The sequence below is a fragment of the Megalobrama amblycephala genome, linkage group LG13, assembly GCF_018812025.1.
Source record: "Megalobrama amblycephala isolate DHTTF-2021 linkage group LG13, ASM1881202v1, whole genome shotgun sequence".
Lineage (NCBI taxonomy): Eukaryota > Metazoa > Chordata > Actinopteri > Cypriniformes > Xenocyprididae > Megalobrama > Megalobrama amblycephala.
The window spans coordinates 12,020,198-12,036,864 of NC_063056.1; the positions used below are offsets into that span (position 1 = coordinate 12,020,198).

At 38.0% G+C, this 16,667-nt stretch overlaps 1 protein-coding gene across 1 annotated transcript; it reads right to left on the bottom strand.

Moving 5' to 3' along the window:
- Positions 1-258: 258 nt before the first annotated feature.
- Positions 259-16,335, bottom strand: pomgnt2 (protein O-linked mannose N-acetylglucosaminyltransferase 2 (beta 1,4-)). Its single transcript, XM_048153541.1, has 2 exons — positions 15,354-16,335; positions 259-4,235 (listed from the first exon to the last, which is right to left on the bottom strand). The coding sequence occupies exon 2, from the start codon at positions 4,195-4,197 to the stop codon at positions 2,449-2,451; it is 1,749 nt and encodes a 582-aa protein (XP_048009498.1). The 5' UTR covers positions 4,198-4,235; positions 15,354-16,335; the 3' UTR covers positions 259-2,448.
- Positions 16,336-16,667: the final 332 nt, after the last annotated feature.

Genomic DNA, 16,667 nt, shown 5'->3' on the forward strand with positions numbered 1-16,667 from the left:
CCTTTTTATTTGATTATTAAATTGTTTATTTAAGGTTTAACCTTACGCATGGTATAAAAGTCCATGATTCTCCTAAACATGACCGATGGATCGAAGCTCTTTACCAGTCCATTTTACACATTTCAGTTTAATAATCCAGCACTTCTTAAAGGTTTAGAAAATGTTTACAAGACATTGAATTGAAAGACAATAAATTCATCAACATTAAATAATATTGATAAATGACATAGACAAGTTAAATAACAAGACATCACAAAAACATTTGAGAAATTGTCCATTTAATAAAACTGACAAAAATGATATATGGCATTCCAGTGGCACATAATGGTAAATCTCATGAACTGGCACAGGGAACGGGACAGTTTACAGGACCCAAGCCTGCAATCCTATATATATATATATATATGCATATCTTTCTATGCATTTAAAAAAAAAAACAAAGAAAAAAAAAAAACTACCATCTAATGACTGAAATGAGAGAATGCGGAATCTGAGAAGTTTCCAACCACAGACAGCCGTTTCTCACCCCAGAGTGTAGGCAAGATAGATTTACATGCTAGGTTGCTTTTCTCTCTGAATTTATGCAAAGGACATTTCTGCTATTTTGTATAACAAACAGAATTCATTTATTATCCTCATACTTGAATAAAATTACCATCAAAACATGGAGTTATGCTAATAAACTGCATGGCTGAGGTTTGCCATTTCCGAATTTCAATTAGAAATGTTCTTGGTTTAATCTGTTTTAGGATCATTTAAATTTATTTCCATGTGATGCAGAATGTCCTCAATCGAAGGACAGAATAAAACCTCACTGAGGGGAGAGAAAAAAAAAACAACAACAACAAAAAAACACAGGCGCCTTGAGAGGCCATTCAGAACAATACAAAGAAAGAAAGCTTGTGGTTGGTTGTTGAATTTCATATGTTCCATTCACTGATCACAGCAGTGTGAAAAAAAAAAAAAAATTCAAATACACAGTGCAACCTTTGACAAATCTGGACTACAGTATGTATAGCTTTCCAGTCTTCTTCAATAAATAATTGGCAGAAATAAAGTACGTTTCCATCTTCTCAATAATCCATAATTCAGCACAACACAGCTTGTTCTTTGCAGAAATGCAGATGTGACATAATATGAAGCATGTGCACAACATCTAAAAAAAACAAAACAAAAAAACCAACAACAAAACAACAGAAACTGGCATCATCCTTCTCTAAAGCATGTATAGATATGGTTTTATGCTCATTTGTTGAATGACAGGACATTGGAAGCACATCTAAACAGTGGTTTCTTTACATATATGAATAGTAATCTTCAGAACTTTAATATTGCATTCTGTAAGGCGTAAGCAGTCATAAAAGGTTGTAAGTACTTTTACTCCTTTAGTGGCTGTTTAGCAAATGCTTTTAGCCAGTTAATCAGTACCTCTACAGTTCATGAATCTGCCTTTCCAAGGTTTGAACCTAATTTATTTCCGCTACTAGCCCACTATGCCGCTACCACCAAATATACTTCCCCTCTTAACATAGAAGTTCCAAATTACTCAACCCAGAGTTAATTGCTGACATTAGAAGAGGCATTAGAATTTCATGACACTATCTCAAACTATTTCCAATCATCAGGTGCTACCTACTGAAGTCTTCCATTTGTGATGTGATTCTATAAACCTTACAAAAATGAAATGAATTTGATAGATCTCACTGGCAAACAAATTCAAATATTTCCTACTGAACAGTACAGGTAAATAATAATCAGTGGTTTTGAGGCTCGTAAAAAAAAAATAAAAAAATGAAAACATCAACACTGCAGATGCAGAAAACAAATCAATCCAAGCTAGAAAACAGCAGTCTATTTTTAAAATAGTACAATGTATAGTACAACGTTAACTTTAAATTTTTCTTGTATTTTCTTGCAGTTTCTTCATACTATATTTTTAACCCCCCAAATTCTTCATTATAACTAAACGCGATGAAAAATACAACACAAAACCTTGGGCAAGAGAGAGCACACTCACAAAATCACATACAATTCAGATCAGTTCACGTAAGCCACAGAAATGTATGCAATATTTCAGTTAACAAAAGCAGGCGTCAGACAAAACCAGTGTCTTGAACTTATAAATATGAGTTTAAATTACATAATACATATCTGATAAATAAATTGAGAACTTTGCTTGGATGGTGATACGAAATCTAAAAGGACTGACATTTCTATAAACTGCATTCCTTTCTAACCTTAATTGCAGTCAGAGCTTTCATTCTCCGTCAGTTCGTGACACTCCATAAAGTCCATGAACAACAGTCAAGTCACAAGAATGACTACCAAGGTCGAAAACAATTCACCCGTGTCACAGTTTAATTTTCAGGATAGCTCCTGAGAATTAATCTTCAAATTAATTCTACACTAGCTGACAGTAACAGTGGTACGTTTGACCTGATTGCTAAATCAAGTTTTACATATAAGAACATCTGCAAACGGGCCCAAGAGGTTCTTGTTAAAGATACAGCGCACCCATACTAAATATGTGGTAAAGGGTTTGATGTTCTCTGAGAAGGTGTAGTTCTGATGGGGCAGAATGTAAGGCATATATGTGTTCTCTCCCTGCTCCTGGATCCACACCTCATATTTCACCTCTTTAACCTTCAAGTACTTCAGGTTCCAAGGGATCTGCCATGACACTGAGAGCTTTGCTTCATTGGTGGCCTGTACTGACGTCTGACACTTGGGCTCTCTGACTCGACCAGGATGTATAGTGCTAGCCACCTTGGCCTTTTTAAGATTAGGCTTTTTTAGAGCCTCTCTAAGTAAGTCCAGAAAAGAGGCAATGTCCACAGTAGTGTCCTGGTAAATGCGAAAAAGCCACTCTGGATTACGACAACAAAGATGTCTTGGAACCTCCTTGCTGGCAAGGATACGCTCTTGTTCCTCTTTGTCCAAGTGGACGATGCCACCCTGATCCCAGGGGCGATCAGGATATGTAACGGTGTTCTTTTCCATGGTATTTCTCCATGCGACATACTGAAGGTCCATGCCAGGTAAGGAGGCCAAGGTTTTGTACGGAGTGTACTGCTCTGGGTTTACAGCATAAGGGAAGAGTTCAACCACAGCGGCACCACGGGGCAAGAACATGGAGGTGATCATCTGGGCTCCATGCATGCTGACCAACATAGTCGCCCCACTAATAATTTGGATAATGCTATCAAATGACTGCTCCTCCAAAGACACAGTGACAGTCCTCATCTGAAACTCTTGGGCTAAAGCCAGAAGAAGTTCCGCCTCATTGAGGATGAGCCTGTTAGTGGTACGTTTAAATACTACAATGTAGTCATCGCCCTCCTCTCGCGTGATGTTAAGCCTCTCCATCAAAAAAGAAGCAAACTGGCGGATCTCGTTACCCGATATCAGAATGTTGGCTTTGGGTCCTTGCGGTTGTACAAAGCCATATTGGTACCATGTTGTCATCTTTGACAGTCCCACGTAGGACTTGGTGAAGCACATGAGTTTGCCAAAGGTCTTCAACTGCTCCTTGAGAAGTGGTTGCTTACTGCTGAGCAAACGGTAGAGATCGAAGTGAGCACCTTCACCCCAACCCTCCATGAAGACAAGCCTGGCCTCATCATCCAAGTCTGAATACTGCTGCATTGTGTAGTAGATGGGCAACAGATCATCGTGGAAAATGTGCATGAGGTTGTCTGGGTTAAATCGGTTCAGAATTAGAGTGACATCTGGCACAAACACAGGTTTCGGCATGAACTTCAGAGCCGCTGCTGGGAGCTCAAGAAAGTTAAAGTATTGTGTGTTGTGGTCTTCTACAGAAGAAAGGTCCAGCAGGGCAGGCTGGAAACGCCGAGGGCCAAGGTTGGGCAGCATCACAGAGGCATTACTGTGGAAGAATACAAACTCCTCAGCCTCTGTGCAGTAGCAGAGGTAGTCAAAGCGGCAGATGCGATCAGTGTGCATCTTGCCAGTGCAGACCATTCTGGTGCCATGTTCTTGGAGTGCTAACAGGGCACCGTGGTAGTCGATGCGCACCTGTGAGAACTCCTGTGATTGGCGTGTAAGCGCTAGCTCCTCTTCCAACTGTGATGTGTGTTCAATCAGGCGAACATATTTCCAAAGCAGGGCTGCCACCACTGACACCAGCAGGCCATTTAGCACTGCCGGCAGGTTCATCCTACACCCAATAGCACGCATCGCAGCAGAACTCCGACCCCACGTTCATGCTCCTACACCTGCAATGATCAGAATACCAAGTTTGAATAAGGAAGTTCATGAGTTACTGACAGCAATCTATCTTAAAACAGAGGTCTTCAATCCTGCTCCTGGATACACAAAGTGTTTATTCCCAGCCTGCTTCAGCATGATTTTCAAGAGATCTTGAAGTGCTTATTTAGCCATTTCAGGTATGTTTGATTGGGGTTGAAGCTAAACTCTACAGGACAGTGGGTCTCCTGGAGCAGGGTTGAAGACTTCTGTCTTAATATATCATAAACATACAGTACAGAATAAACACAGGATAAAAAAAAAAGTAGGGTATAGAAAGAGAGAAGAGTACCAAATATTGTGAACTCCTACAGGGTGATATAAGACTGTTTCATGTTAGGACTAAAGTAGGTTTTACATTGTGAATAGATTGTGTACGTGTTTATATATGTCAAGCCTCCAAATCCAACTGGTAAAAATTAGATAACTACTGCAGGAAGTTTGTATTACTTCAATAATCATTTTAAAGTCCCCCTGTAGTCAATCATCGGATACAAAATTCACTTTTACATGGTGTTTGGACATAAATGTGTGTTTGCAGTATATCTACACAACCACCCTAAAATGATAAAAATCCACCCAGTGTTTTTTTTTTTTTTAAATCCCCATAAATCATAAGCACTTTCTCAGATCAAGACATTCTCAGATTCTTGGCAAAGTGATGTCATTTTGCACAGGCCCCTCCCACGACGGAGCAGGTATATACAAGAATGTCTCCTAAGCGACTGAGGTGTTTTGTTGTTGGCTGTAAGAATGAATATAGCAGTCATCATTTACTAAGCCGATGAAGACGGAGTCGATTAACTTTGTTTTTGAAGGGAATGCGCCCCCTGATCTACCTAAATGTGTTTGTTTGCGCAAATCACTTTACATCAGACTGCTTTCTGAACGAGAGGCAGTACAAGGGAGGTTTTGCTAAAAAGTTGTTCCTGAAGAATGGATCGGTACCAACTGTTCGTGATCCAGCTTGACCTCCAGAAGAAGTGAGTATAATTTTTATTTATTTATTTTTAACTGCCCGTGAACGGGGCAAAAGGGGCGAGTCAGAGCCAGTTGCCAGTTGCATTTACAGTCGGTGTTGAAATTCCATTTGTAAGTATTTAAAATTGGTCCAGTTGAAGGAAACAGTCTTTGTGTGTCAAGTTCAGTCTTAGAATGTTTCGGCTAGTCATTAAAGCCGGGCACACATTTAACTACTAGCTAAAACATTCCAAGACTGTGCTCAACATACACAGTGATTGTTTCCTGCGACTGAAGCAGATTTATATACTTACACATGGAATTTGAACACCGACTGTAATCGCAGACTGAACTCAATTGGCTCTGACTGGACTCGTTTGAGCGCGATCAGTCGTAAGTATCAATTTACATTCATAATCGGCCTTACAATCGCTAAGTGTGTGCATGGCTTAAAGGTGCTAAAGAGGATGTTTTGTTTTATACATTTTTGCAATATTTCTTGAAACTGTCTTTACTAACTGATAAAAGACTATTTATTAGGTGCACTGAAAGTAATAATATTAATATACATCATCTGTGCACAAGGTATGGCCTTAAAAACATTTAGCCAATCGTTTACGTGATGATTGGCCCTCTGGCTTGTCAATAACTGCCGTGACGTTCCTTGTGAGAGACGTGCGCGGATTGGCCCTCTGGCTTGTCAATCGTTCCTTTTGAGAGATGAGCGCGGCTACGCTCTCCAGTAACTTTCCACACTCTACAGGCGCCGCATGCAATGTTTTTGTCAGGAGACAGGAGTAACAACTGCAGATTATGAGTTACCTGCGGTGAGTCCGACATAATGAATCCAAAAAACACGACACAGCGAATGCCGGTGGTAAACACTCGTGTTCCAATACGAGTGTTTATGAGTTTTGGGAGGCGTTCCTTTGAAATGTGTTGTGAAGGAGGGGGGTTGTTCTTACGCATGTGCTCATTTCAAAAACTCAGTAACAGTCTTTGGATTCTCAGTCGACAAAAAAATCCTCTCTATCACCTTTAAGAGTTAAGCTGAGTTAACAGTCCCAGAGAACATTGTTATGTCGTCATTTCTATTTAGAACCTTCACATTGTAATTCATAACCGGTCGTTTATAATGGATTCACTGCATTTACGGCCAGCAAAGCAACATAGTAAAATTCAAATAGTATTTTTATTTTTCGAATATTTATTACAGATCGAATATTCGACTATTTGTGCACACCCCTCAAACAGCTAATATGTTGTTAATATTACACAAACCATGTTCCTGTTCGCCATTTCAGTGTGCCTTCTAGAAATCAGCATCCTTCGAAATGCTTTGAACATCATAGAATGTCAGTTGAGAAAGGCATATAGCTCATCATACCATACATCATATACATAATTCACCTGCTATATTGCTAAATGTATACGATTTTACATATCAACAGAAAAACATACTGGTATGGCTTCTCTTGAGACTCCCCTGCTACGCAGCATAGGTAATGATATGCTAAAGCCCACCCGCACTTTGACGTGATTGGTTACAAGGTAGTTTGTGATGTCAGAAACACTAGCATTTTTCAAACCATGTTTTTGAGGCTGCCTTTGGTTCACTGGACATGTAAGGAGAAAATACTCAGCAATGGTGTTAACTTATGAATTTGCACATGGTTTGTCTTAAAGCATATTAAAAACGGCACATAGACATATAAACAACATCAAAACTTGATTTTCACCAGAGGGGGTCATTAAGTAAAGTGGTTAAACTGAATTCATAACCTCCTGTAATTCTTGTGACTTTATTGGATATGCCTGTATTCCCTCTCAGTACTGAGCTTTTATAAAACATCCTTGACATAATCTCATCATTTGAGCTGCTGGCATTCTAGGGTAGCCTGCTGAGCCATGGAGACCACAGAGTGGCTAAAGATGCCCACCTGCATCCACACATTCACAGAATTTGGCACTAAAATTCTATATGCATGTTCTCAGTGCGCCATGTATGCAACAGCCTACAGGCTAATGCTTTAACTGTGGTTTGGGACAATAAACAGACTGTTTTTAGAAGGAGATAAGAAAATGTTTGTGGAAAGACATAAAGAACCCGCTTCAGTAATCTAAAATAGCGACAGCTCTTCCTATTGTTCATAAAGACTGCATCAAATTGAGGGTGTCAACATTCTAGCTATGTTAAAGGCTTTATCAGTACTAAAAATTAGGAGGAGGCTGGCAGAGCTTCTTGCTGTCACATCTCATGGATGAAAAATGCTAATTTTCAGGATGTGAAGGACAATCTTCCTTGTTTGTTTTCATCAATAGTATTTCATGTTTTGAGAATTAAGCGGCATTAACGTCCAATCCACAAGGATACAAACAGCAGAAATGGCAGTGTCGCCAGTTGTGCATTTAATTCCCTTCACTGCATAGAGACAACCTAGAGGGAAACATAAAAAGGCTTTGCCAACTAACAAATGCCTGCAAAATGTCAGCTATGTATTGAAACTACTGAGCAAACCCTTAGTGGCACCATCTCAGCTTGCATAAGACTGAAATGTCTTTGATGTCTGCTTGGAAATTAGGCATAAACTGAAGAATTAATGGTTATAAACCTCATATTGCTTGGGCTCCACTGAGTGTATTGCCTCAGATGTTGGCAAAATTTCACATCATCTCCTAAAAGGGCAACAATTAGCTTTTACTAATTAATAATCATTCATTCTTGCTATATTATCAAATTAAAGAAAACTATAAAAGTCACAAATAATTCAAGACATACCTAAATTTGGCTTATATAGTAGGTGATAACCAAATCAACATTGCACTTAATCTCACACATTATTTATCTGGGAAAAAAATAAATAAATAAATAAAATCAGCAAGGAGGGATGTAAAAAAAAAAGTTTTTAATAAAGTAAGAGCTGTCATGAGCTCCAAGCGAGTTCATATCTAATTGAGTCTATTTTGGTTTCAGGTAACATTTACATCCGTTTCAGTGTTCAGTCTTTCTCTCTCCTGGGACTTAACACCCACAACGCTGTTTCGCCTACACCATTCTGCCAGTGATTATTTCAAATAACTTCACTCAACTCAATGACTCTGCACCATAATCACTCAAAGAAAGTATAGCCTTGATTAAACAAACCAACAAAATGATTTTCAGTAATAATATGTAGCACTCTCATAAAAAAGGATATTTTCAAAATAACATACTAACAGGCTACTCTTTCTGCAATTTCAGTATCTGCAGTTCTGTAGGTATACTATGCACAACATGCACATTTTCTGTGTGCATGGAATACCCAGATGACCTACTACATGTGCAGTATACAACACAAGAATGCTGCATGGAATACTGTCTGGAATACCGTTTGATGTTGGGCAAAATGCTCCATAATAAGTTTATTTAATTATTTACTTAGTTTTATTATAGCGAAATGAGAATCGTTGTCTATCATTTTTCGAGCAAAGATTGTCACGTCTTAATTTATTGGCTTAATATTTCTCTTGTAGCCCATACATTAATGATGAAAAAAATGAGAAATATTAATATTTCTTTTTTCCTTTTTTTTTTAAGTTGGTGTTTGAAGCTGCTTTTGATTTTCATCGATGACTGATTATTGTGTAGCGTTTTTGGACCTATTAAAGACTATAAATATAGAGTGCATTAGAATTAAAGAATATAAATTTTGTAATATTATTATTATTATTATTAATTTGTTATTGTATTGTATTGTATTTGGTGTTATTAGTATCATTAAAATGTTTTGTATGCTGCGGAAACAAAAAATGCTGACAAACAACGGTCACCTTATAATTTTGTAGGCTGTTTTAAAAACATCTTCATTGAGGAGTCCTCAGACCTTATACGCACATATCAAGCATCAGTTATGTGGTGATTCGTTATAAAATTATGTGGGGAAAATGAACTGTAAGGCCAAATATTAATTTGATAATAATACTAGCCTGGTAATAATAATAATAATAATAATAATAATAATACGTATGGTATAATTGGCGACGGGCCATTGAATTATTAAAAAATAATGGACCGCTTTGCATCATGGCCGCATTAGCACCTTCAGCACCAATTATTCTGCTTATACTATGGTTACCACACCTCAAGACACCATTCAGATATTGTATTTCAAGACATATGCATCTCATCCCAAGTCTCCATAGCTAGTTCCAAAACATCATTTCAGAACTAGTAGGCTTGAGCCATTGATATAGCAGGTTATTAATACAGTTGAGAGAGAGAGAGAGAGAGAGAGAGAGAGAGAGAGAGAGTGAATAAGCATATGTAAATTAGCCTACCTGAGTCTGTGCATCTCTCACAGCAGCAGAGTCTCTACTAATAGTGAAACTGTTAAGTTTACACCACATTCCAAATGATTATGCAAGTGACATATCAGTAAGATTTCAGTAGAATAAACATTCAGATTTTAGTTTAGTTCGATTAGTGGTGCCTAAAATGCATCTTTACGCACAACTGCCAGCCTGCATGGAGAGCTTCTTGAGACTCCAGAGACACCAGCAGCTTCAAATACTTGTTTGCTGCTCAACACTGGCTTTTTTTTATAACTGCCCTTTTAATACAATTAATTTTTTTTGATAGGAACTTTCATTAGTAAGCCTTTATCTGACCGAGTTCAACTGTGCTCTAAATCACTCACAAATCTTATGATAATTTGATAATCTCCATTCAGTTTTCACACAATATTAGTTGTTTTCATGCCTTTTGCACAACATTGGACCATTTCATGCTTTTCATCTTCAGAAAGATCTTTCTTCCTCTCCATACTGCATGAGACCTGTGACTTGCTTAATAATGCGGAACAACCTCTAAGTAGGGGTTCCATAGACCTGGCAAATTATTTTGTCTGAGATTGATACCAGAAAAACTAAGATCTTGTTTATTGTACTGAAATCTTACTGATATGTCACTTATGCTGTGTATCTATCTCAAGAACCACACAGTTATTACCTCGCTGGTGAGAAATGTCATGTAGCTTTTAAGTTGCTAAACTATTTTACTGATTAATTCGTCAGAGCAGCGCAGACAACACGATTCTGTGCAAGTATGTGTCCGTATTGTATGTGTGTGTGTTTGAGTTAGAGAGAGAGCAGGAGATGGAGAGCATGTGCTTTCAGGACAAAATCAAACATATTTTGTGGCAAAAACCATGACAATAATTTGTAGTTTTTATTCTATTGTTTACTATATTTATTTGCTTGGGCAGTGTCGTTGTGGGTTTTGCTTCTTTGGCTGTTGTAGGCTGTAAGAACCTTTTGAAATAACTGAAAACATTTGGCGAAGTGATAATAGAACTGTAATGCTGTCAAGACCTGCTAGAACTACTTTCGCCGTGCAAAGCATAAAAATAATAATAATGTGCATTCACACCATGTATGATATTACAACTCGTAAAAAGCTTTCACATCCTCTACAGCTCATAATTACAACTTTACGAATTTTCTGAGTGCTCCTACTTGTACCACATGACTGCTGTACCACCTGAGCGCTGAAAATTCATTTAGGCGTTGATAGTGTTGCCAGAGAAATGCATGATTCCCAGTCTGAGGATGTGAACAGTTCTGAGTAGAACATCACGTGTAATCATCTAGAAATTACGGTAATTGCAACATGGTGTGAATACAGCTATATTGATCATCTTGCTATCATCAAAGGCAGCCACCAACAGCGATATCTCTGAGTCTGACTATCATCGATACATGATATCATCTATCCGCACAACCTTTTCCGTTTTTCTGTGGATTTTATGGACAGTGTTGACAGTATACAGTTTATACTGTGCAGTATTACATCAATCTGGGAATTTAATATTCGCCTTCCATTTCGGGATATTCTGGTTCCCAATATTAAATAACATACCCGATCATTTAACTATGGAAAGTGGTTGATCCTTGACTTGTATTAGAATCTGATATGCTAACTGAGCATGAGGTTGTGGATTTGATTTTAAGATTACGTGCAAGCTCATGTGCTTTACATGCTCCACTGTTTTGATATCATTCAGATCTGGCATGTGTTTGATGATGCTATGAGCAAAACTGACGACAAAACCCAGAGGGAGGATGTTAAACTGCTTGCATGTAATGCACTGTGATATGGATCAGATTATGGGAGGTTCATTCAGTGCTACGACAAAAAAATCCAAGCTAAATCCAGACCATTGACGCATATTAACATTTCAGAGCTCTTATCATAGGGGAAAATGGTTTTAAACTGATTTGTTTGGTGAAGCGATATGCAAACACATTAAAGAGACACAGAGGCGAGTAATATGCTAAAGAGCATAAAGACTTTGGGAGCGCATGGCACTAAGGAGCCTCGGTCTATCTGAGCTGTCCAGATATAAATCCCTCTGCAAGAGCAGGCAGACTTCATGTCCTTGAAATGCTGTCCTTTCTGTGCATATGAAGAAAGAAAGCAGGGGGTCACATCATGCAAGAGAGGTTTTTTTTTTTCTTTTTTCAGAGGAGCCGGGTCCAAGTGTTTATGACTGTGTGTGAGAGAATGGGAATATGGGCCTGGCTGACAGGGCTTGCCCAGCTCCCTTGTGTACAGCTGGGCTGTTTGCTATGTGGATGATAAGCACCACAATGATGGGGGAAGGCAGCCTAGTGCTTCTAATGCATTTTAATAAGGCTCCTGGAAAGACACGGCTCTCAGTCTTTCAGTGGCTTTCTTCTCAGATGAGTCCCTTCAGGATAGCCAAGGAGATTCCCTACTCGGCTCCCTGCCCACGACAGAAAACTCTCGGGCTAAAGAGACACAATCATTATGCCTCTTTGAATCTCCTGCTAAATTTTTTTAATTACCTTGTGACTAGGATTTTTGGTCATTTTGTTGCCAATTTTGAATTTTGCTGATGTGCATGTTTTTCAGACGGACTTAGCATTACACAGTGTTTTTTTTCAGCATCTTGCGCCATGAGCGCTTCGTGTTTAAAGGTGCCATCGAACGTTTTTTCACAAGATGTAATGTAAGTCTAAGGTGTCCCCTGAATGTGTCTGTGAAGTTTCAGCTCAAAATACCCCATAGACTTTTTTTTTAATTCATTTTTTTAACTGCCTATTTTGGGGCATAATAAGAAATGTGGCGATTCATGTTGCGGCCCCTTTAAATGCTCACGCTCCCTGGCCACAGAGCTCGAGCTTGCCTTAAACAGTGCATAAACAAAGTTAACACTGCTAATATAACCCTCAAAATGGATCTTTACAAAGTGTTCGTCATGTATACTGCATGCATGCGTCGGATTATGTGAGTACAGTATTTATTGGGATGTTTACATTTGATTCTGAATGAATTTGAGGCTGTGATCCGTGGCTAACGGCTAATGCTACACTGTTGGAGAGATTTATAAAGAATGAAGTTGTGTTTATGAATTATACAGACTGCAAGTGTTTAATAATGAAAATAGCGACGGCTCTTGTCTCCGTGAATATAGTAATAAACGATGGTAACTTTAACCACATTTAACAGTACATTAGCAACATGCTAACGAAACATTTAGAAAGACAGTTTACAAATATCACTAAACATATCATGTAATCATGGATCATGTCAGTTATTATTGCTACATCTGCTATTTTTCGCTATTGTTCTTGCTTGCTTACCTAGTCTTATGATTCAGCTGTGCACATCCAGACGTCCTGCCCTTGTCTAATGCTTTGAACATGGGGGCGTGCACCCCGACTGTTACGTAACAGTGGATGTTATGTTGAGATTCGCCTGTTCTCCGGAGGTCTTTTAAACAAATGAGATTTATATAAGAAGGAGGAATCAATGGACTTTGAGACTCACTGAATGTCATTTCCATGTATTGAACTCTTGTTATTTAACTATGCCAAGATAAATTCAATTTTTAATTCTAGGGCACCTTTAACAATTATCTTTTTTTTTTTTTTTTTTGACATACAAGGAATATAAAGTGGAACCAAAAATATAACACTTCACAAATCATTTTTAAAATGCCTAACTCTTGTAATACACAAATGTATTTGGCTCTTATCTTCTATAAATTATCATAGGGTGGTGAAGCAAGTTCCAGATTTCACCTATTGTTATTGCCCATAATAAGCTGCATGCTGATTGATATAGTAAGCACTGAAAAAGGCAAACGTCTTCAGCGTCCCTCTGTTCCTCAGGGACAGATGAAGAATGGGTCTGAAAGTGCTTTTCAGTGGGGGTTACAGGGAACAATGTCACTCTGCCTCCTGGGAGAAGGACTCTACGTAACACTGCAGAGCTAGGTTGAGGACAGCAAAATGACAAAATACTGGAGCAGGAAAAAGACAAGGTGCAAATAAAAAAAATAAAAAAAAGAACGATTGAGACTATAGCGTTTTCGAGAATAGGGAGGACCGATCCGAATCAAAAAATACTTTCGCAGATGCTTTTGATGATAACATCAACACCTAAATGTTGTGGGTGTTGGACACGATGCAGGCAGAGAATTCAATGTTAAAGGATTATTCCACTTTCAAATAAAATTTTCCTGATAATTTACTCACTCCCATGTCATCCAAGATGTTCATGTCTTTCTTTCGTCGGTCGAAATGAAATTAAGGTTTTTGATGAAAACATTCCAGGATTATTCTCCTTATAGTGGACTTCAATGGTCTCAAAACCGTTGAAGGTCAAAATGACAGTTTCAGTGCAGCTTCAAAGGGCTTTAAACGATAACAGACGAGGAATAAGGATCTTGTCTAGTGAAACGATCGGTCATTTTCGAAAAAAAATACAACTATGCTTTATAAACACAAATGATCACCTTTCACGTGCTTCCGCTTTCCGTATTCTTCAAAAAGCTTACGCTGTATGTCCTACACCTTCCCTATTCAACTTACAGAACGAACGCGGTGCCAGTTTAGTTTTTTTCCGTAAGTAGAATAGGGAAGGTGTAGGACATACAGCGTAAGCTTTTTGAAGAATACAGAAAGCGGAAGCACGTGCAAGGCGATCATTTGTGTTTATAAAGCATATACAGTTGTATTTTTTTCGAAAATGACAGATCGTTTCACTAGAACGATCTATCAACTTTATCAACTTTAATTTGAAATGCATCTTTCTTTATCGACAGTGTTTTAGGGAGATCAAAAAAAGCATGAAATAGACCTTTTTTAGATTTTTCCCTGTCCATTGCCTTGTACATCGCAGTTCAGCACATGTTCTTGAGGTGCCATCAGCACTGTCATTTTTCTACTCGCCTTAATTTCTTTACCCAGTTCCCATCATGGGGTCTTGCGTCTACCTAGCAACTGCCACTGAGAAGACTGCGAATGCTACTTAATATGTAATAGCTTTCTCCATGTATTATAGACCTCCTGTTAACCAAAAAGGAAAGTCCTTTTTAAAAACAGATAAGGTTAAACAGATAAATTAAACAGACTTTGGCTTCAGATTTTTCATATAACAAGCAGGAAACCCAAGTTAGGAGGTCTCAGAGGATTCAGACAGGTCTAGTTTTGAGAGTGACATCTGGCAGGCATTCCTTAATCCAATGTAACAGTCAGTAAGAAAGCATGTACGTCTGGACAAATGCTTTTCAAAAGGTTGGCTTTTGTTTATATATGTCAAATGCTTATCATAATAATGGTGGCAACGCATCTAGTGCTGTCCTTTCAGTTGTGCCCTTTTCTATGAAAATATTACCCTGTGCCTTTCAAATGGTCACTCTTTTAAGTTTTCCAGCAATGATGGCATTAATCATAAGGTCAAAATAATGTGTATCAAACAGATCTGACTCATTTGAGTACAAGTCATTCATAATTGCAATACAAGCACTCATATATAATCAAATAAATGGGGTATGCTATATATTTCTCCAGTGAAACAACAGGTAGCAGTTTAATACAGCTATTAGTGTTATGCAATGATTTACATATATTAGAGTCAAGAACTCATGACGTGAGGTTTGATTGGAGATATCTAGAATAGAAATTGAGTGGGTGATCGATCTGTAATAATCGAGAAGAAGCATCTACTTTTTCATGACGACAGCTATAGAGAAAAAAAAAAACTTTTTGCATTAAGTTTTCCAAAACAGACACATAATAATCCACAACAAACCATATGGAAAAGCAAATGCATATCATACCTGTGGGAAAGGTGAGCCAGGACGAAGTGATGTGAATTCACTGCAGATACACTGTTTCAACAGCAGCTCCAGCAAACCAGTGCCAGTGATCATTTACAACTTTACAACGGACAAACGCAACATTTTCGGGTTTATTGTGTTAAATACATGATGTGTTCATTCACCACAGCGATCAACTGATGGCTTTTCGGTAATTGTATCGCTACGTTGCGCAAAATCGACTCCGTCGCGCGATTTCTGCGAGCATTAACCCAGCTGCTGGAGAAGTCTCCACCTACCGCGATGACCGAGCTCAGATGAGAAAATCTCGCGAGATCTTATCGCCGCTAATCAGGCTGACGTTTGCATTCGTGTGTTATCGCGAGAGCATCGCAGCACAATTGAAAGTCCCATCTGAGAGCGCCGCACAATGAAAAAGTAGGCTGCATATTAATATCAAATTCATCTCCTAGTTAATTTAATTTATTTTTAATAAAGTTTGTTAAATATTAAATGGTAAACTGAGATAAACCGAGTTATAGGTATAACACACTCTCCAACAATTTAACTCTAGGCCTATTTAATTATTTATTTACTTAGTCAAATAACTTAAGAATGGATTACATATTTAGACATATTCTGATTCACTTAAACTTTAATATTGACATTCAGCATGTTTATTTACGTGAATATAGCTGTATATGTGACTTTTGAGATAAAGCATTGGAAGGTGTTTGAATATTAGCTACAGGTGAGTGAGTAAATACTATTAATCATTAAACTCTTAGGTGTGAGTGTAATATGAGAAATTAATTTTAGCAAACTAGCTAAAAATAATAGGCTAATATCCATAGATTTCATAAAGCCACAGAGATTGTAGCCTATTATACAGTTGTTGTAGTACAGAACGCATATAACAACGGTGTGACCAGTCTGCTGACCTTTTTTATCGACTTACAGCTTGCCTAACTGAGAAATTATTCATGCCATGATTTAAGCGTCTCGTGTTTTGAAAATGATTCATTTGTCTTTCAAAGATGATATCAGTGAGTTCTCGTTGATTCTAAGCGGTAACACAACGCCCTCTAGAGCCAATTTGAGGTATAACAACAATTCATTACAATACGTTCGTAGAAGATTGGAAAACTAATAAAATTTTATATTTTAATTATTAAAGTGATCAGTGCCTATGTGTATCATAATATGCAAATGGTTCTTTTTCATACCTTTAATTAGATTCTGAGGTAAACCGTTAATGCAGAGCTCTTTAAATACAGAAAGTACCACTAGTGACCAGTAGATGGCAGACGATAGCTTTAAAAAGCCATTTTGTGC

Coding starts and splice junctions, on each gene's coding strand:
- pomgnt2 (XM_048153541.1), bottom strand. CDS start 4,197: ATGCGTGCTATTGGGTGTAGGATGAACCTGCCGGCAGTGCTAAATGGC.